Genomic DNA, 19,859 nt, shown 5'->3' with positions numbered 1-19,859 from the left:
GCAAGAGATACCTTCTTTTTTTTTTTTTTTTTTTTTTTTTTTTAAGATTTATTTATTTATTTGAAAGTCAGAGTTACACAGAGAGAGAAAGAGAGGTCTTCACTCCGCTGGTTCATTCCCCAATTGGCCGCAATGGCCAGAGCTGCACTGATCTGAAACCAGAGCCAGGAGCTTCCTCTGGGTCTCCCACATCAGTGCAGGGGCCAAGGACTTGGGCCATCTTCTACTGCTTTCCCAGGCCATAGCAGAGTGCTGGATTGAAAGTGGATCAGCCAGGTCTCAAACTGGTGCCCATATGGGATGCTGGCACTCCAGGCAACAGCTTTACATGCTATGCCACAGCACCAGCCCTGCAGAGGAGCCTTCTTAGAGACTGAAGCAGCTCCACAGTGGGTTCTTGACATCCTTAGACAGATGCGAGTTGGATGGAGGGAAGTTCAGTTGGGAATAGCCCCAGTTCCTAGAAATGCTACCTATATGCTGGCATCCTGGGGATGTTCCTAGCCAGCTTCAAAGACACTGTTGTACAAAAGACACAAGCTATTCTTGTATGCCCACTATGAGGTTGTCCCCTCCCTTGCCCCCACCTACCCATTGGGTAATTCCCACCATCAGGTAGAGTTATGAATTGTGTACTATCAGATCTCCCTAGAGAGACCTTGGAGTTAGGCCAGTGTGGTAGCTACTGGTGTTTAATATTATATAAAATGATACAATTCAGTTCCTTTGCTACCCTGGCCATGTGTTGCTAATGGATATTGCTCAGACTGCACAGATACAGATCTTTTCCATGACCACAGAATGTTTTGTTGGACAGAGTGAGTTTTGGGGTAGGGTATCTTGAGGCTCTATTTGCCAGTCCTGATCTTTTAGAACCATAGTCTCCTTGAATTGGATCACAACAGTTATGGGTGGAGAGGGGAATAGGTTAATAGGAAACCCCAGGAGGCTCTCAGCACTTCCTAGGAAGTCTCCAACTTGAAGCTCTGTTCCCCTGAGCAGCTAGGAGCCAAGGCCTTGGTTCCACAGGAAGTCATACAGTCCCTTCACCCTCTTTCCTTCCCTCCCTAGAACATGTTGTTCCTTTGTCCTCCCTCACGAGGTAAACAATCCATGTTTTTATTCTCTTTCCTGTCCTCCCGGCTTCCTCCTCCTCCCGTCAAGTTCATGGAATGTTTAATGATTGGCCGGGACCTTGTAAGACTACTGCAGAATGTTGCTAGAATACCAGAATTTGAGCTGCTTTGGAAGGATATTATCCATAACCCCCAGGCCTTGAGTCCTCAGTTCACAGGTAAGTAAGGGCCTGGCCTCCTGGTCTTGAGAGGCGGGAGATGAGTGGATATGTCCTTCAACAAGTGGGCAGAGGTGGTCAGTAGGGGAGTCTTCGGCAGTCAGATAGGTGAAGCTTGGGACAAGGCACGCTCTGCCAGATTCAGCCAGGCTTGGGAATGGCAGAGATACGCTGCAGTCCATGTGGTTCCTGGACAGCCCCATGTGGCAGACTGTGCTGTCATTACTTCTAAGAAACAAGAGAGAGAACTGGATCGTCTCCCCTCCCAGCAGTTCCTTGTCCCAGGAGGTGAGCCAGTGACCAGTGAGTCTGGCAGGGGTGTCAGAGGTCACTTCATGAGACTGAGTCAGCAGGGGGGCTGGAGTAAGTCCAGTGAGAGAACATCTCTCCCTAGGAGTGGTCTTTCTCTCTCTTGCCTTTGACAAGGGATCCTCTTTGCTGAAGAAAAAAGGTCTCTATGCTTCCTCCAGGTCTTCTTCATTTCACCTTCCTCTTTCCCAGGGTCCTGCTGTAGTCTGAACAGTAGCTGGACAGCTTTGTTTATTTGAAAGTCAGAGTTACACAGAGAGAGGATAGGCAGAGAGAGAGAGAGAGGTCTTCCCTCCATTGGTTCACTTCCCAATTGGCCACAGTGGCCGGAGCTGCGCCAATCTGAAGCCAGGAGCCAGGAGCTTCTCCCGGGTCTCCCACATGGGTGCAGGGGCCCAAGGACTCAGGCCATCCTCCACTGCTATCCCAGGCTATAGCAGAGAGCTGGATCGGAAGAGGAGCAGCTGGGACCAGAACCGGTGTCCATATGGGATGCCGGTACTCCAGTCCAGGGTATTAACCCGCTGCACCACAGCGCGGCCCCATGGCACACACATGTTAACTCATTCAGTCTCAGGACAGCTCCATGTGATTCATATTTTTATTTCCACATTTACAAATAAGAAGTCGGAAGTTCAAAGAAATTAGCTAATCTTTTCTAAAGCCTCACAGCTCGTGAGTGACAGGCAGTGTTTGGATCCAGGTCTTTCTCAGTCCAGAGCATAAGTTCCTGCCATATCACATTGATCCCAGGACCCCAGTGATGGGACCGTCAGAAGCAGGAAGACTGACGGGGCTTCCCATCTGTTGTTACCTGCAGTAATATGGGTAGGAGATTCTGGAAGGCTAGCAGAAGGAAAGGCTTAGTACAGCTGGGCCCTGGGGCTGGTGTTGGAACAGAAGACACAAGTGCTGGATAGAAGCTGCACTCATACCCCTTCATCTCATCTTAGAATTTCCGTAGGAAGGCCCCTTGCTGTCAGTACCTGGCCCAGTTTCACTAACTGCCTTCCACTTCTTCCAGTTCCCAGGCTTTTCTTTTCCCTTAATCCCTCTCTCCCACCCTTGTTTACTTCCTTTAAAAAAAATTATTAATTTGAAAGGCAGGGAGACAGAGAAAAAAATTTTCTATCTGGTGATTCTTTCCCAAATGCCCACAACAGGTGGAACTGGGCCAGGCCAAAGCCAGGGATCCAGAACCCAATGTGGATCTTCCATGTGGGTGGTAGGGATCCAAGCACTTGAGCCATCACCTACTGCCTCCTAGGTGTGCACTAATAGAAAATTGAAATGGAGAGAGTGGAGCTGGGACCCAAACCCAGACACTCCAGTGCAGGTATCCCAAGCACTTCTTAACCAGTGCCCCAAGTGCCTCCCCTCTCTTTTCTGTTTCCTTCTGCTCCTGGTTCAGGTATCCTACAGCTTCTTCAGTCAAGAACATCTCGAAAATTCCTAGCATGCCGTCTAACTCCAGACATGGAGACTAAGCTCCTCTTTATGACATCCCGGGTAAGCCAACTTGCCGCAGCAGGAAGAGGAGGTGCAGGGGCTAGCTGGCTTCTTGCTTCATTCTGCAAGTCTATTGCTGCTGAGTACTGACCAGTGGTGTGGTGGCTACGTGGATGGTGGCCTGGATCTACCACTGACTGCTGGCTGTTTTTCTTTGTTCTTTTTCTGTGTCTACACATTGGACATGATGCTAAGGATTGGGAGTACAGTGTTGAGTAAGATACAATTTTAACTCTTGGTGAAGCTTTCAGTGTATCCAAAGCAGTCATTAAACCATCAATTATAAACAAATACTGTCATTTACAAGTGTGAAGTGTGCTATAAAAGGGTAGAAAAAGAATGTGTTCATCATGGGTTCCAAATGTGGCTGAATTATGCAGAATTGCTTAAGGAGTGAGCACCCTAAAGGTGGAGCTTCCTGAGTCCCACTCCCAGTGAAGCCGACTGAGGAGTCTGTGGTTTTAGCAGACATCCCAGGCAATCCCTCTGCAGCCAATCTGCTGGTAGAGAACCCCATCCTAACCAGTTCTGCATTTCCTGAGTGATCCAAGAAAACTAATGAGGTCCATGCTGTATCATGTGATAGCCAGCAGCCATGTGCAGTGTCAGTGAACCTAGTTGTAATTAAGTAGAAACTTAAAATTCAGTGTCTCAGTTGCAGTGGCTGAGTTTGAAGTGTCCGTGGCCACCATCATTGCAGTCTTGTTGGACAGCGTTGGTCTAGATGTTATCTTTTTGTTTCCCTTTCTGCTCTGTTTTGGTTGATTGTTCTGATAGGGGAAGAGGAGGAAAACTGGATCTTTCTCCTTATTTAGTGTTGTATTTTGTAACCATTTAGGGTCTGTGTAGGGGCTGGGCTTACAGTAAGATTTGGAGAGTGTGTGCCATAGATACTGGTCCAGTTAGGTCATCTGGTGTCAGGGAGCTGTCTGTGCTGAACAGGCTCAGCTCCTGCTCTGAAGGCACTTTCCCTGCCGTTGGCTCAGGGAAATGGAAAAGTGTCCTTACGCCTGGAGAATTAGTGACTGGTACAGGAGGAAGGAGCCAGACATGGAGTGCAGCTGCAGGTAGGGATAAATGTGGCATCAGATACACAGCAGCGAGAGTGTTTGCAACACTGGCATGCAAGGCAAACTAGAAAGACTAGAGCGTTTTTTAAAATCAAGACCTCCTCCCAAAGGAGGGAAGTCTTGAGAGACAGGATGAGCTAATGAGTAGTGGTGGGAAGAAACAGAGGTAGGGGTCAGGCCGGAGTTGAATGGTGCTCATTTCCTCTGCCCAGGACCCCGCCCTTGCTTCCAAGTTTTTTTTCCCAACTTTCCCTTCTCCCAGGTGCGGTTCGGTCAACAAAAGCGGTATCAGGATTGGTTCCAGCGCCAGTACCTGTCGACTCCAGATAGTCAGTCCCTGCGCTGTGACCTCATTCGCTACATCTGTGGGGTAGTCCACCCTTCCAATGAAGTGCTGAGTTCAGATATCTTGCCCCGATGGGCCATCATTGGTTGGCTCCTGACGACATGTACGGTGAGCAGCTAGGCCTTGGGGTGGAGGACACAGTGTGGCCAAGGCGCCTCTTCCTTCATGTTCCCCTTATCTCCTTGCGTCTGGATGCCCCGGGGCCATCTGACCCTTCGAGGTCCTTCCTTCCCTGTGGTTCTCCTGAATAGTTCATCCTTTTGCCCCACCTCCTTTTATCTCTCAAGAAGTTTAGTTTCACTCATGATTTCCCACCTGGGGTTGGAGTTGAATGGGTTCATCTACCACATTAGTGTCAACCCCCAAAGCTTGGATCTCTGAGGCATCTGCCGGACATAGTTATTCCTGTGAATTGTTCCTTCCTCAGATTCAGGGTGGGCATTCTTTAGACCCTCAGCCCTGTGCCTTTTGGCATCAGCTTTAGATATTTCCTTCTCCCCATGTAGTGAAGGCACAGGGAAGAAAGCGGCTCCTCCCTGTGCCTGGGGTGGGAAGCTGTTCTCTGGCACCTGGCTGGCACCTGGCTGACACCTGACCTCTTGTGATGGGGTTCTCCCTTCCCCATCTGCCTGGGTCCTTGGCGCTGACTCAGATAAGACAACAGGCCCTCTTGGGATCCCCTTGTCAGGAGTGTGCCTGTCAGCTCTGGGTGGTCAATGCAGTCCACAGTCTAAGGGTTTCCCTTGGTGGGGATCAAGGATGTGTACTTCTGGAGTTTGAAGGACCCAGGACAGCCCCGGTGCCCCTGGTGGGTGAGACTACAGGGCCACTCATACAACACAGATGGGTTCCCCTACCCCTGTGGGGTTCCACCAGGATCAGCCAAGGGGCCTGAAATCTGCCTTGGGCCTCCCAAGGGCAGGGGGCTGATTTGATGAAACCAGCTCTGTTTCCCCCTTCTCTCTTCCAGTCTAATGTTGCTGCTTCTAATGCCAAGCTGGCTTTGTTTTACGACTGGCTGTTCTTTAGCCCAGACAAAGACAGCATTATGAACATAGGTATGTGACTGAGACCGGGCCATGCCACTGCCCCACCCCCAAGCCCCACTGCCTTGTCCTGGTGATGGCATTCATAAATCGCAGTGCTGCCTGGAGTGGAGGCAGCTTATCTGGGAGCAGTTCCGCCATTCCTCATCAGTCTCCCTTGACCCAGAAGGAAAATCGCTTTGATGAGGCCAAGCCATCACTCCACCCCCTTCTCCCAACAGCCTTGTGCTTGGACTTCAGAGCAGGCGGTGGGGGGGAGGGGGAGCAGGCAAGGAAGATGCTCACCCACAGCCTGCTTTACCTCCCCCACCTCCCTTCTCCAAGCTGAACGCTGGGAGACAAGGGAGAGGAGGGCTGAGCCGTTAGAGGGGCTGTCTGCTCTTGTGTCTACAGTTCTGAGGGAACGGGGGCGGGGCGACAGATGGGGCATTCCCCAGGGGCTGCCTGATGGGGGGGTGCCCCTTAATTCTGCCTTCCCTAGAACCAGCCATCCTGGTCATGCATCACTCCATGAAGCCCCACCCAGCCATCACTGCCACACTCCTGGACTTCATGTGCCGTGTGAGTGCCAGCGCCCATTTTCTCCCCATTCCTGACCAGGCAGAGTGAAGTGTGTCCCCCAGTCTCCCAGAATGAGTCTTCCTGGTGCCCCTTGCCTGTGCTTGTGGGTCCTGTCCCCAAGTTAGTGAACACGTCCCTTCCACATTTCCACTTCTCCAGGGGGCTTCTCAGCTGCAGGGATGATGTCTTCAGGTCTATAGAGTCCAGTCTCATAGAGGAGAGTTTTCCATTTCAGTAGCCTGGAATAGTCAAGAACCCTCTGTCGTGTCTGCAGCCATATCCCCAGCGTCCCCTGATCAAAACCAAAGCTGCATCCAGAACATTCCGGATGGAGAGTTCTGTGCCCATTCCTTCCTCCTCTCCTCCCTTCCAGATCATTCCCAACTTCTATCCGCCGTTGGAGGGCCACGTGCGGCAGGGTGTCTTTTCCTCCCTCAACCACATCGTGGAGAAGCGGGTCTTGGCGTAAGGACTTTCTGGGCAAGGTTGGGGTAGGGTTGTGTGCCCAGGTTTCCTGAGGTCCAGCTGCTGGCGGGTCAGGCCTACCCAGATACTGCCGCTGTGCTCCTGGCCCTTTCCCTGGATGGGTACAAAGAACACTGCTCCACGGACTGCTGGCCCGTGTGCTCTTCACCTCTAGAGAAATTGCTCTCTCATGTTTGTATTACAGAGGGCTTCAGATGCCTTCTGTTCCAAGGATCTGGGAATGGCTACACTATACTGATGGGGCTTAGACCTCTCTTAAACTCCGTGGTGAGTTGGAAATGAGGGGCTCTGATGTTGACTTTGATCTGTGTTCTCCATTAGACACTTGGCTCCCCTGTTTGACAACCCTAAATTGGACAAGGAACTGCGGGCAATGCTGAGAGAGAAGTTTCCTGAGTTCTGCAGCTCACCGTCCCCCCCAGTGGAAGGTATGCCCGCCGCCATGCTGTCACTTGTGTTAGAAGAGGGAGGAGGCCTCCCAGGCTCTCCAGCCTGAGCCTTGTTGAGGAGGTTGTTACCGCGTGGCTCCGCACCGCTGTGACACTGTTCATCTCGGTTATCTTTCCCCGTTTCATCTCCTTCATTTTTATGTTGGCGCTTGGTTCTCTCACTTCTTCTCATCTTCCCTGACCTTCACTGACCTTTCTGTTAACTCTTCTTTTTCTCCCTGAATGACTTCTCAGTAGGGAGAAGCCTTTCGCAGAATGTGCGTCTCTGCCTTGACACTGCCCATTCTCTTGTCTTCCCAGCCCTGAGGGGTTGTCATGGTGGGTCTCAAGCCTTGCTTCTGACTCCAGACTGCCATCTCCCTCCCGTACACACACATACACACACACACATTCACACGCTTTTTGTTTTGGAATGGGGAGTAAGCAGAGCAAAGCAGTGCCTCCCAACATGGTCTTGCATTAATGTGCACTGGGGACCATTGCCAGCCTCACTGTCCTCGCTGATCCTGAGCTGAGCAGAGAAGAGTCCTGCCCTGTGTTGCTCTGATCCCTGGGGCCATCCCACTGCAGGGTCTGGAAGCTGTGAGGACAAGATGTTTGTCTTTCCAGAGCCAGTCCTCCGTCTAGGTCATAGGGCTCCAGGCTCCCCAACGTGCCCTCCAGTCTCCCCGTCCCAGAAGCACGGGGCGTGCTAGAGGACACAGATGTTCTCTTTACTCCCAAGTCAAAATTGAGGAGCCAGTTTCCATGGAGATGGACAACCATCTGTCGGACAAGGACGAAGGTTGCTACGACAATGCAGAGGCGGCCTTCAGCGATGACGAGGAGGAGCTCAACAGCAAGGGTGAGGCTGGCAGCCAGGGTGGTTCAGGGTGAGGCGCCCTGGGAGGAGCAGTCCCCAGGAGCAGCCTCTCTGCGGTAAAGTTTCGTTTTTAGGGTTCCTGGATGGGACTCTGGGTGCAGAGTCTGTACTTAACAGTGTGGGACCAAGAAGGGAAGAACTGGTTCCTGGGCCCGTGCGCAGTCAGGGAGAGGCTTTAGGCACTCGCACAGCCCTAAATAAGCAGGCACATGCCGCAGGTGTGCGAGGCAGGGACACGGGGGTCAAGGGGACTGTCTCTGGCTGGCTTCTGGGCAGACTGACTTCCTCCCGCACTCACTCACTCCTCTCAGGAAAGAAGAGAGAGTTCCGCTTCCACCCTATCAAGGAGACGGTGGTGGAGGAGCCGGTTGATATCACCCCTTACCTTGACCAGCTGGATGAGTCCCTCAGGGACAAAGTGCTCCAGCTCCAGAAGGGGAGGTGGGTGCAGACCCCATGGCAGCCGCGGAGTCCAGCGAGGCTCCACAGGCATGGCCGGACGGTGCAGTTTGTGCTGGGGAACATGGGTTGTGAGTGGGCTGGCCTCATGTCCTAACTCCTCAGGGTCCCACTCCATAGACTCTGGGAGAACCCAAGTAGGACTGATGGGGATTTCCCTTTTCCTTGGGCCTCTGCCCAGAGAGCAGAAATGCTGCCCCAGAGCTGCCCAGCCCTGCCATCTCCGCCGTGTCTGACACGGAGCTCCATTGTTCTGTCTGTGCGTGTGAGTGTGCTGGTGCTCAGTGCTCTGGGTGTGTGTCCTGCCCTCGGCTATCATTTACATCCCTGGGATTTCCTCTCGCTTATGCACTGCAGTGATACGGAAGCCCAGTGTGAGGTCATGCAGGAAATCGTGGACCAGGTCCTAGAGGTGAGGAAGAACCCAGTCCCTTAGGGAGGAAACAGCCCAGCCTGCCCAACTCAGAGCCCCCCACAGATGTCTCCCCGGGAACTGACTTTCCTCCTTTACCCTCCTCCGCCATGTGGGTCCCAGCTGATGGGAGGTGCAGGGTGGGGAGCTTGTTTATCCTAGAGGTAGAAGCAGATGATCCCAAGGCTCTGGAGGAGTGGGGCAGGAGTCACCCTCACCCTCCTTTGCCCCCCCCCCCCCCCCCCCCAGGAAGACTTTGACTCGGAGCAGCTGTCTGTGCTGGCTTCCTGCCTACAGGAGCTCTTCAAGGCCCACTTCCGTGGGGAGGTGCTGCCGGAGGAGATCACGGAGGAGTAAGGCTCATTTGCTGACCCCGGGCCTCAGGAGCCACAGGCTGCTCTTAGAGCCAAGTCCAATAGGCTGTTGCTGTGAACTTAAAAATAATCTGTTCGCTTCATGCTCACATATGCTGATGCATTTAAGCATGTGTTTACTTTTGCCTGCTGAGGGCTGGGGCTCCCGGGGCGGTGGGTTAGTATCTCCTCCCTGTGCTTCTGGCCTCTGCTGCCAAGCCTCACAGCCCCAGCCTTTGCTGCTCCCAGTGGATGGGGCCCTGGCCTGGCCTCTGCCTGAAGGGCGGGAGTCTCACCTTTAGTGGGGATAGCACAGCAGACGGGGGCTCCATGTGAGGGCCTGTCTCTGCTGTTACCAAGGCTCCGGGGCAGAAAAGAAGCAGGCAGCACCTTGCCTCAAGCTGGTCCTCCCTAATTTCTGCCTGCAGCCCCTCCCCCCGACACACATGGCTGCTCATGTGTAACCCTCCTCCCATAGGTCCCTGGAGGAGTCTGTCGGGAAACCTCTCTACCTGATATTCAGGTAAGCCCCGTCCACACACATGCACTCTTGTCCTGGGGTAATGGGCCTCCCTTTCCAGGAAGGAGGCGGACTGCAGCAGGCACAGACAGCTCACGTCAGCCCAGAAGCTGCCCAGGGGAGTGTGTCCTTGGTGAAGTCGAGCCCTCTCCTCTGTTCTCCACCTCCAGGAACCTGTGCCAGATGCAGGAAGACAACAGCAGCTTCTCTCTGCTCCTGGACCTCCTCTCTGAGCTGTATCAGAAGCAGCCCAAGATTGGCTACCACCTGCTCTACTATCTGAGGGCCAGGTGGGCATGGCCCCCACACTCGAAAGGGGCAGGAAGCACCCGGGAAAGCCCCACTGCTCACACTGGCTCCTTGGCTGTCATCACCAGGACCTTCAAGTGTTTATTTTTAAACAGCAGCTTTAGTGAGGTAGAACGCACACACCATCCAAGTCAGCTGTGTGAAGTGTGCAGCCGAGTGGATTATAGTACCCTCACAGAGTTCTGTAGCTGGTACTCTTCTCTCATGCACAACATTTCTGTCCTCCTGGAAAGAAACCCCATGCGTACGTGTTAGCGGCCACTTTCCCATCCTCCGTGTCTCCCAGTCCCTGGCGTCCACTCCTCTGCTCTCTGCCTCTATAGGCTCACCAATCCGATGGTTTGTGTAAATGAAACCACGCACTGCGCGTTCTTTTGTGACTCAGCTGTCTTCACTTAACATGTTTCAAGGTTCAACCATGTCGTAGCAGGTGTCAGTCCTTTCTTTCTGTGAGCAAAAGTAGTCCAGTGTGTGCATAGACCACATTTTGTTTGGCTGGTGGTGGACACTGGGTTGTTTCCTGTCTCGGGCTGCTGTGAGCATCCATGTACAAGTTTCCGTGTGGACCATAAGCTCTCATGGCCTGGGAACACAGCCGGGACGGCAGGAGAACAGCAGCCTTGTCTGGGAGGTCCCGCAGCAACCCACTCTGTGTTGCTGAGAGGCCACCAGACTGGCTCCCAGGGAGACCGCAGCCGTTTTACATTCCCTTCGGAAACGGGTGACAGTCCTCATTCCTCCGCCTGCTCCCCAACGTCTGTCCCGGGCGGTGTAACCTGGTGTCTCAGTGTGGTTTTCCTTTGCATTTCACTGAGGCTGATGTCGCATGGCTTGCCATGTGCTTACCGGCCATTTGTGCATTTTCTGTGGAGAGAAGTCTTTCTAGATCCTTTTAAGAGCCCTTTATATATCTTGAATACAAGTCCTTTACCAAATACACGATCTGCAAATATCTTCTCCCATTCTGCAGATAGCCTTTTCACCTTTTTAATGGCATCTTTTGAAATACAGAAGTGTTCAATGTTTCTGAAATCAGATCTACCAGTTACTTCATTGGCTACATGGGCCTTTGGTGTCCTGTGTTTTCTTCTGAGAATTGTGATTTCAAGTCTTACATTTAGGCCTGTAAGCTATCTTGAGTTAGTTTTATATGCATTGTGAGGCATTTTCTGGGTTAGAGCCCAGACAGCCAGAGAGAAACCTTGTGCAGCTTGGCCTGAGCATTCCCTCTCTCATCTTGACTCTCATTAGTCAGCAGCTTCACTAATCCTGGTTGGAGCCCTGGGAAGGGTGGGGACAAAGGAGAATGTCCCCTGGTTGCCGCATAAATTGTGAAGGCCCTGGGGGAAAACAGGGGAGGGACATGGGACAGATCAGCATGGGGAATCTGGGGATTCTGGAGTGGGGGGTCTCCTTCAGGAGTGTTTGAAGTTTGGGGCTTGGGGGCCAGCTGCTAACTTCAGCCCAACCGGTCTTGCAGCAAAGCCGCGGCAGGGAAGATGAACCTGTACGAGTCATTTGCTCAGGCCACGCAGCTGGGCGACCTGCACACCTGCCTGATGATGGACATGAAGGCTTGCCAGGAGGACGACGTGCGGTTGCTGTGCCACCTCACCCCTTCCATCTACACAGAGGTCAGTGCTGCAGCCGCATCTGTGCTGGGCGAGGGCTCCCAGGAGACTGGCCACCTCAATGCAGGCTCTGAGCATGGCATGTGACCCCGAGCCACTTAGCTCCATTGCTCCCCACACCACGGCTGGCCTCTCCTCTGCTTTAGCAGGGTGAGTTGGAGTCTGGGCCTACATATTTGACTCCTCAGCTTCAGTCCATCTTTTGGCCTCAGGACAGAGCCCCTAAGCTCGGGTTTCCTCTGATAGCTCACCTTAGATTCTCTCTGATGGTTCCCACAGACCAGGATTTGTGTGGTAGAAGCTCGCTTTCATTTCCCCCTGGTTCATGGAAAAGCTTTGCTAGGAACCAAGATAAAAGAGGAAGTAGCAGCTCTTCCTTCTCTTGGTGACAGTTCCCAGGAATTGGGAAACTGGGGCCCAGGGTGTGGGCCTGACGGGAGGAACTGTGAGCTCAGCCATGCACTGGTGGGGGGAGAAGCTCAGATGCCAAACCCAAGGCACCTCCCTCTCCTCACTCCTTCCCACTCCAGATGGGGCCCTGCCTGCCGCCACACACCCCTCAGACAAACAGTCTCCACAGCTCTCTCTGTTCACTGAGGGTCAGCATAGAAAGGATTCCTTCGCTGCTGGGATGCAGGTATTTGGTGTTCTGCTATGCCCACACAGAACCAGCCATCATGTCCAGTCCCCTTCAGCTCCCTCTTTTTTTTTCTTTTTTTCTTTTTTTTTTTTTTTTTGACAGGCAGAGTGGACAGTGAGAGAGAGAGACAGAGAGAAAGGTCTTCCTTTTTGCCATTGGTTCACCCTCCATTGGCCACCGTGGCCGGCGCAATGCGCTGATCCAAAGCCAGGGGCCAGGTGCTTCTCCTGGTCTCCCATGGGGTACAGGGCCCAAGCACTCGGACCATCCTCCACTGCACTCCCGGGCCACAGCAGAGAGCTGGCCTGAAAGAGGGGCAACCAGGATAGAATCTGGCACCCCGACCGGGACTAGAAGCCGGTGTGCCGGCGCCGCAGTCAGAGGACTAGCCTATTGAGCCACGGCGCCGGCCTTAGCTCCCTCTTATCTCTGCGTAGCTCCCACTCCTTTCCTTAACACACACCTCCATCCCTGTACACCAATACCCCTCATGGTATGCTTGCACAAATCACAAAACTTGGGGCTGGCATTGGGCACAGTGATTAAGACGACACCCAGGATGCCCACATCCCGTATCAGAATGCCTGGTTCAAGTCCTGGCTCCACTACTGATCCAGCTCCCTGCTGATGTGCACCTTGGGAGGCAGCAGATGATGGCTCTGCCACCCGTGTGAGAGACCCAGATTGAGTCTTAGGCTCCTGTCTTTATACCAACTGATGTGGGCATTTAGGGAGTGAACCAGTGGGTGGAGGCTCTCTGTCCTGTCTCTCTTGCCCTTCACATAATTAAAAAATAAATTTAAATAACCAATTGGTAAAACTTGAGGGCTGTAAGACTGGATTGCCACCTTCGTAGCTGTTGGGTGAGTGCTCAGGGTTTTGTTAGTACCATGTTTGGTGCAGCCAGACCCTGAGCATGTGATAGGGAAGTAGGGGATCGTGTTGTGAGTAAAAGTCAAGGGCTCGGGGCCGGCGCCGTGGCTCACGTGGTTAATCCTCCGCCTGCGGCGCCAGCATCCCATATGGACACCAGATTCTAGTCCGGCTGCTCCTCTTCCAGTCCAGCTCTCTGCTGTGGCCCAGGAAGGCAGTGGAGGATGGCCAAGTGCTTGGGCCCTGCACCCACATGTGAGACCAGGAGAAACACCTGGCTCCTGGCTTTAGATCGGCACAGCGCCAGCTGTGGTGGCCATTTGGGGAGTGAACCAACGGAAGGAAGACCTTTCTCTCTCTCTCACTGTCTGTAACTCTGCCTGTCAAATAAAAAAAAAAGTCAAGGGCTCAGGGGCTGGTACAGCAGGTTAAGCCGCTGCCTGGGATCCCAGCATCCCATGTGAGCATCAGTTCAAGTCCTGGCTGCTCCTCTTCCCAATCCAGCTCCCTGCTAATGTTCCCGGGAAAGCAGCGGAGGATGGCCCAAGTGTCTGGGCTCCTGACACCCAGATGGGAGACCCAGATGGAGCTCCTGGCTCTGGTTTCCACTTGGCTCAGCCCTGGCCATTGTGGCCACATGGGGAGTTAACCAGCAGGTGGAAGGTCTCAGTATCTGTCTTTCTCCCCCCTCCCCCCATCACTTAGACTTTCAAGTAAATAAATATATATACACACATCCATAAATCAATCTTGAAAAAAGTCAAGGGGTCCACCTCATCTGCCTCTTTTTCTGTCTAGTTTCCAGATGAGACGTTGAGGAGTGGGGAGCTGCTGAACATGATCGTGGCTGTTATAGACTCTGCCCAGGTGAGCAGTGAGCTCTGACACCCCCAGAAGAGCCTGGAAAGCAGGACTGAGGCATCCGGGCCTGATTCCTCTCCTGACCCACATGCTCTGTAGGCACACTCTGCCTCCAGGCACTTTCCTTATGTGGTTTCTCCTATCCTCCATGTGCTTTGGGCACCCCTGTATGCACATGAGAAGTTCAGGGGGTTGTTTTGTTAGCTGTCAACAGGCCTTCCCCTTGCCCTTCCTCCTTGCACAGGCCCCGAGAGATGGCAGAAGCCCATCTCAGGTCTGAACTGGGTCCCTTTTGTATTCCCCTCCACTCCGTTCCCACCACACACGGGGGACTCAGCCCTCAGCAGTCCTGCCTTGCCTTTGCCCTGCCTACCTCTCGGTGCAGGGCCTGGCCACCTCCTCCTTGGGCCCAGATTCAGGCCAGCTACAACAGGTACCCAGTCTCCCTCTGCCATCAGGCTGTGGGGAGGAGTCTCCATGGATGTTTTTGCCCCGGAGAAAACTGTGGTTCTTCCGTCATCCTTGAGAGACGCAGCCTTCCTCACTGCCGCTTGCTCCCTGTCCCTGTCAGCTTGATTTTCACTCCTCTCGTTTCCTCTCGTGGGCCCTCCTGCCTCTCCCTCCATGCTGGCCTCCTGGCTTCTCACAGAGCTAATTGTTTTGCCTTCCTTCTGCTCCTCAGCTCCAGGAGCTGGTCTGCCATGTGATGATGGGGAACCTGGTCATGTTTCGGAAAGACTCAGTCCTCAACATACTTAGTAAGTGGCCAGACCGTCCAGAGATGTGGGAGAGGAGCTGGGCAGTCCCCGTGTGTTGTCAGTAGCGTGGAGGCTGGCTCTGGGGCTGGGAAGTCCGGGCGGAACACCACGCCACTCTGCTCTGTGCCCTGGGCAGTGTCTCTCCGGATCTCTGCTTCTTGCTGTGTAAAATGGAGACTTAGCTCTGCCCCTCCAACCGTGGCTGAGGGAACATGGAAGCTGTGTGAAGATGTTGGAAATGAGCACTGTGTGGAATGAGAAAAGTCTAGATTTGGGGTTACTGTCCCTACTCCTGTACTGTCTCTACTTAGGGTTCTGGTAGTCCCAATGGATTAGCTCTGTGTGTGTGTGTGTGTGTGTGTGTGTGGGTGAGTGAGGGAGGGAGACGGAGACGGATGCTGCTGCTTTTTCTTCAGTCCAAAGCCTAGACTGGGAAACCTTTGAGCAGTATTGTGCCTGGCAGCTGTTCCTGGCCCACAACATCCCCTTGGAGACCATCATCCCCATCCTGCAGCACCTCAAGTATAAAGGTGAGTCTGCTTGTGGGCTGGGAGTGTGGGGGAGAAGGCACCCCTGGCCAGCCAGGGCAAGGCAGAGGCGTCTGAGCATGCGCCCCGGGCCCTCCGCTCCCCTCCCACCAGCATGCAGACAGGCAAGCCCCAGTCTATCAGTTCTGCCTGTGAGATGAGCCCTGCAGCTCGCTGTGAGCCAGGCATGGGGCTGGGTCCCGTCTGGGACTGGCTGCTCCTTCCAGCAGCTGTTGGTCAGGATGGAGAGGCACCCCGAGTCCTTCCCAGAATGCTGTACTCGCTGAGCAGCCTCTGTTCTTTCCCCCACAGAGCACCCAGAGGCCCTGTCCTGCCTGCTGCTTCAGCTCCGAAGAGAGAAGTGAGTCCCACCGTGGGGGCTCTGGAACCCCCGACCCAGTATTTCAAGAGACACTGTGCTTTTAAGGCCCCATCCTGCTTGTTTCGCTCTGCTCTCTCCTATCACTGACGCCTGCTCATTCTGCCCTTCCCCCAGTGTGACTTACAAATAAGTAACTCCCATGGGATCCGAGCTTCCTCTTAACTTCACCCCCTGCCCACCAGGAGCTGCCCTTGGAGGTGGGGACCGGACATCCCTGTTTCCTGCTGCCACAGCAGTTCTCCAGCCCCACCCCCACCCTCCTGCAGGCCACCACAGGCTAATCCAAGAGGAGGAAGGGTCAGCGTAGAGGGCCGCCACCGTCCTGCCCCTTGGCCTGCGCAGAGCAGAGCCAGCGGGGCCCACTGCACTCCTGTGTGGAGGGTGAGAGGCAGAGGCCTGTCTGCCTCGCACTGCTCCAGCAGCACCCCCAGATGAATGCGGCAACAGCCGCGTGGCTTTTCCTTCCTGCTTGCCTGCCTTCCACCTTTTCTCTCGCCTGGGGGACTGGACGTGGTCCAGTGTCTGAGAAGTGGCAGGTTCAGAGGGCCATGGGGGACTCTCCCTTCACAGCCCTGCCACCGCCCCACCTCAGGCTGCAGCAGGGTAGGGCTGGGGAGCGCCCACACCTCCTGCTTGTCCTCCTGCCTGCTGGGCCCATTTCCTTTTCCGGACTGTTCTGGGGGAAGTGAAGGAGTCGTGGGCTTCCTTCCTCTCTCTCTCTCTCTCTCTCTCTCTCTCTCTCTCTCACACACACACACACACACACACACACACGTGCCACAGAAACAGGAGTCTCACTTCTGGTCTCCTGGCTTCCTTGGCCCAAAGAGAAGAGGGTGAGGGGATGTGAGAGTAGGAAGCTGTCATGGGACTCCAGGGCAGGGCAGGGTAGGGGCTGGCGTTTGGGAAAGCAGTGAGTGGGAGAGATCCAACCGCTGGCGGCCAGCTGTTTTGCTGGCACCCAGCGCCGCCCCCGCCCCCCCCCAGGCCCAGCGAGGAGATGGTGAAGATGGTGCTGAGCCGGCCCTGCCACCCCGACGACCAGTTCACCACCAGCATCCTGCGGCACTGGTGCATGAAGCACGACGAGCTGCTGGCGGAGCACATCAAGTCTCTGCTCATCAAGAACAACAGCCTCCCCCGCAAGAGGCAGAGGTGGGCGTGGGCCCCGGCCCCTGCAGCCCAGGGCCGCCCTCCGCCGCTGCCTGGTGTGTGAGCGACACCTAGTGGTCGGAGGCTCACAGGCGTGCCCCTGGGCCCTGTGGCTGCAGGCCTGTGGTGCTCCCCGCGGGAGCTGCTTCTATCTTGAGGAGAGACCTGGCGGCGGGAGGATCCCGTCCTGCTGGGCCCTCCCTGGGGCTCAGCCTGGCTCTTGTGACTTCCATGCAGCCTGCGGAGCTCCAGCAGCAAACTGGCCCAGCTGACACTGGAGCAGATCCTGGAGCACTTGGACAGTCTGCGACTCAACCTGACCAACACCAAGCAGAACTGTACGCCTCCCAGCCTCTCTCTAAGACCTCTCAGACCCCGAGCGGGGCAGGGGCAGGGGCAGGACACTGGGGCCGGAACCCAAACCCCTTGGGGAATGCAGCCCCTGGGTGCTATTTAATAAGCTCCCAGTCGGCTCACTGTTCTTCCTCCTGCTCTCCCTTCCTCCTGCCTCTAGTTTTTAGCCAGACCCCAATTCTCCAGGCGCTGCAGCATGTCCAGGCGAGCTGTGATGAAGCCCACAAGATGAAGTAAGGCTCCTCCCACTTTGGGCCTTAGGAAGTCATGGGGAGAAGGCCTAGGAGAGAGGCCTGCTGGGGTCAAAGGCCCTGGGGCCAGCATGGTGATGCACTGGGCTAAGTAGTTACTTACGACGCCAGCAGCCCATATCAGAGCGCTGGTTCAACTCTCCGCCTCAAATCCAGCTCCCTGCTAATATGCCTGGGAAGGCAGCAGGTGATAGCCCAAGTACTTGGGCTCCTGCACCCACCGGGGAGACCTGGATAGAGTTCCTTTCCTGCGTTTGGTTGTTGTGGCCATTTGGGGGCCAACCAGCAGATAGAAGACTGTCTCTCTGCCTTGAAAATAAGTAAATCTTAGCGTAAGTCCTGTGCCAGGGGCAGAGAGGAGGGCAGCAGGTGGCAGCAAGCCGAGAGCCGGGTTCTGAGCGCCTCCCTCCTCAGGTTCAGCGACCTCTTCTCCCTGGCCGAGGAATACGAGGACTCCTCGGCCAAGCCGCCCAAGAGTCGCAGGAAAGCAGCTCTGTCCAGCCCTCGGAGCCGGAAGAACGCCACACAGCCGCCCAACGCCGAGGAGGAGTCAGCCTCCAGCAGCGCTTCGGTAGGCCCACAGGGGTGCAAGGGGGAGTGGGAGCCCGGCCCATGGCCGTGCATGGGGCGAGAGTGGGAGCTGGGCAGGGCAGCGGCTGGCTGCTCATTCCCCTCCCCCACCCCAATCTCTTCCAGGAGGAAGAAGACACGAAGCCAAAGCCCACCAAGCGGAAACGGAAAGGGTCCTCTGCAGTGGGTTCTGACAGTGACTGAGGCCTGTGTTGCCCGCCCTTACCCCAGTTGGACTGCCCCCTCTTGGTGAAGCAGAGGTTAATAGGGGCCAGGAGGTGACCAGGGGAGCCCCTGTCCCCACCCCGAAGCCCTGCCTGGCGGGGGTGAGCTGCCATGCGGCCTGGCCGCTCCCATCCTCCCACAGTCAGCGAAGCTGGAGGCTGCCCCCTGCCCCCCCACACCTCCCAAAGCTGCGGTGAGAGAAGAGGCTCGGGTGGCTCCTGCTTCCCCATTCCGGTCTCGGTTTGCTCTGAACAGACCCGAGTCACTGTGTGCACGCCAGTACGACCTGGTGTCTGACGGGGCCAGGCGGCCCAGCGTAACCAGGGGCACATGCCACGAGCATGTAGGACGGAACCCCACAGGGAGGCTGCCACACCACGTGGTACACCCTGGGGCTGGGGCTGGCACCTCAGAAGCCGAGCCAGAGCCCAGGGGAGTCCCAGAGGCGTGTTCCACAGAACCCTCAAATGGTCCCATTTCCTTGGTTCTGTTCTGGTTTTTTTTTTCCTTTTGGCAGAGATAATCGTGTTTTAAAAGTTGTTTTTAAATGACAATAAAACAAGCCAGAACGTCCTTGTCCCTGTGTATCCCGTGCCTGTGTAGAAGGCGCCCTGCCGTAGGCCGCCCCCCCAGCCTTCCCCCTTCCCGGGGCACGAGCCAGGCCCGAGCTGTCCATGCAGAAATCCACGCTGGCACCATGTCCCTGTCTGTACTGCATCTTATTAAGAAACTAGAGGCTTCCAGAAGCTAATTTTTGGACATACTTCCATTGATTAGGTCTGTGGTTGCCAGCTGCTGGAGGACTGCCCCGGGGGTGGGGGGTGGGGGTGTCCCCGCCTGGCTCTGGGGCAGAGGTGTGCGGGGCAGGGGTGTCACCCACCAGGGCCGGAGCACCACCCCTTCCCCGGGGGGGCCCCAGCACAGGAGTGCCTTGGTGGTGCCTTGGTCCCCTGCTGCCTGGGACGACGAGGTGGGCTGAGGGGAGGGATGCTGAGCCGGGGGCGGGCAGGTCCTGTGTGGCCTGCACATCGGCCTGCAGGATCCGGCGCCCCTCCTTCGGAGCCACTACTCCTGCCTTTGAATCTGAAACCGGGGCCTCTTTTTTCCTTCCTCTGCTTCCGCAGTTTCTTCTACCCCAATTAAAACCAGGATGGAAAGCGTTTGCTGGCTGGGCCCAGTAATTGTACCCGTGCCCAGAGGGAGGGGCCTCTGCGTGGCCCCCCCTCCCCAGAGATCTGGCAGCCTGCGCCTCCACCTTTCCCCTACTGCCGTCGCGTGGCCCTCGCCCACCCCTTGGGGTTGCTGCTGCTGGCAGCTGGAGGGGCGTGCATCTGGCCAGCGTGCCGGGACTTGCAGAAGTGAATGGGCCAGGGACCAAGCTCTTCACTTTTTGGGACAGCAGTGGTTCCCCTGCATCTCGGGTAGAAATGAGAAATACTGAGGGAAAGATGGATTTCCTTCCAAATGCTTCGGCGCTCAGGCCGGACCATGCCTAAACTGCCCAAGAACAGAAAGAACACGCAAAACGGGGACAGGACCTTGGGCTCAGGGAAGGCGCAAGCACCGCCCAGGACGGGGTAGGGTGCGGGCCGCAGTTGTCTGGGAGCGAGCGCGCCCAGGGCGGAGCGTAGGCTGCGGGGAGGGCCGGGA

General features: G+C 55.4%; 1 protein-coding gene across 2 annotated transcripts in view; it reads left to right on the top strand.

Annotated features, from left to right (window-relative positions):
• The window catches only part of INTS3 (integrator complex subunit 3), a 40,595-nt gene extending 21,813 nt beyond the window's left edge, over nucleotides 1-18,782 (top strand). For both annotated transcript variants that reach the window (XM_002715494.6, XM_070077691.2), the window contains exons 8-30: nucleotides 1,165-1,294; nucleotides 3,015-3,112; nucleotides 4,445-4,636; nucleotides 5,499-5,586; nucleotides 6,056-6,135; nucleotides 6,509-6,600; nucleotides 6,943-7,049; nucleotides 7,795-7,914; nucleotides 8,244-8,373; nucleotides 8,749-8,803; nucleotides 9,053-9,156; nucleotides 9,635-9,679; nucleotides 9,847-9,966; nucleotides 11,466-11,619; nucleotides 13,928-13,996; nucleotides 14,673-14,748; nucleotides 15,165-15,278; nucleotides 15,588-15,636; nucleotides 16,645-16,812; nucleotides 17,047-17,147; nucleotides 17,324-17,396; nucleotides 17,829-17,985; nucleotides 18,111-18,782. In XM_002715494.6, coding sequence (XP_002715540.1) covers nucleotides 1,165-1,294; nucleotides 3,015-3,112; nucleotides 4,445-4,636; nucleotides 5,499-5,586; nucleotides 6,056-6,135; nucleotides 6,509-6,600; nucleotides 6,943-7,049; nucleotides 7,795-7,914; nucleotides 8,244-8,373; nucleotides 8,749-8,803; nucleotides 9,053-9,156; nucleotides 9,635-9,679; nucleotides 9,847-9,966; nucleotides 11,466-11,619; nucleotides 13,928-13,996; nucleotides 14,673-14,748; nucleotides 15,165-15,278; nucleotides 15,588-15,636; nucleotides 16,645-16,812; nucleotides 17,047-17,147; nucleotides 17,324-17,396; nucleotides 17,829-17,985; nucleotides 18,111-18,188 — 2,400 coding nt within the window. In that variant the 3' untranslated portion in view covers nucleotides 18,189-18,782. The remainder of the gene's footprint in view (nucleotides 1-1,164; nucleotides 1,295-3,014; nucleotides 3,113-4,444; nucleotides 4,637-5,498; nucleotides 5,587-6,055; nucleotides 6,136-6,508; nucleotides 6,601-6,942; nucleotides 7,050-7,794; nucleotides 7,915-8,243; nucleotides 8,374-8,748; nucleotides 8,804-9,052; nucleotides 9,157-9,634; nucleotides 9,680-9,846; nucleotides 9,967-11,465; nucleotides 11,620-13,927; nucleotides 13,997-14,672; nucleotides 14,749-15,164; nucleotides 15,279-15,587; nucleotides 15,637-16,644; nucleotides 16,813-17,046; nucleotides 17,148-17,323; nucleotides 17,397-17,828; nucleotides 17,986-18,110) is intronic.
• The last annotated feature ends 1,077 nt before the right edge of the window (nucleotides 18,783-19,859 follow it).

This window comes from Oryctolagus cuniculus, chromosome 7 (genome assembly GCF_051225735.1).
Source record: "Oryctolagus cuniculus isolate XC-2025 breed Fujian yellow rabbit chromosome 7, ASM5122573v1, whole genome shotgun sequence".
In the NCBI taxonomy this organism is placed as follows: Eukaryota; Metazoa; Chordata; class Mammalia; order Lagomorpha; family Leporidae; genus Oryctolagus; species Oryctolagus cuniculus.
This window is presented reverse-complemented; position numbering and strand designations above follow the sequence as displayed.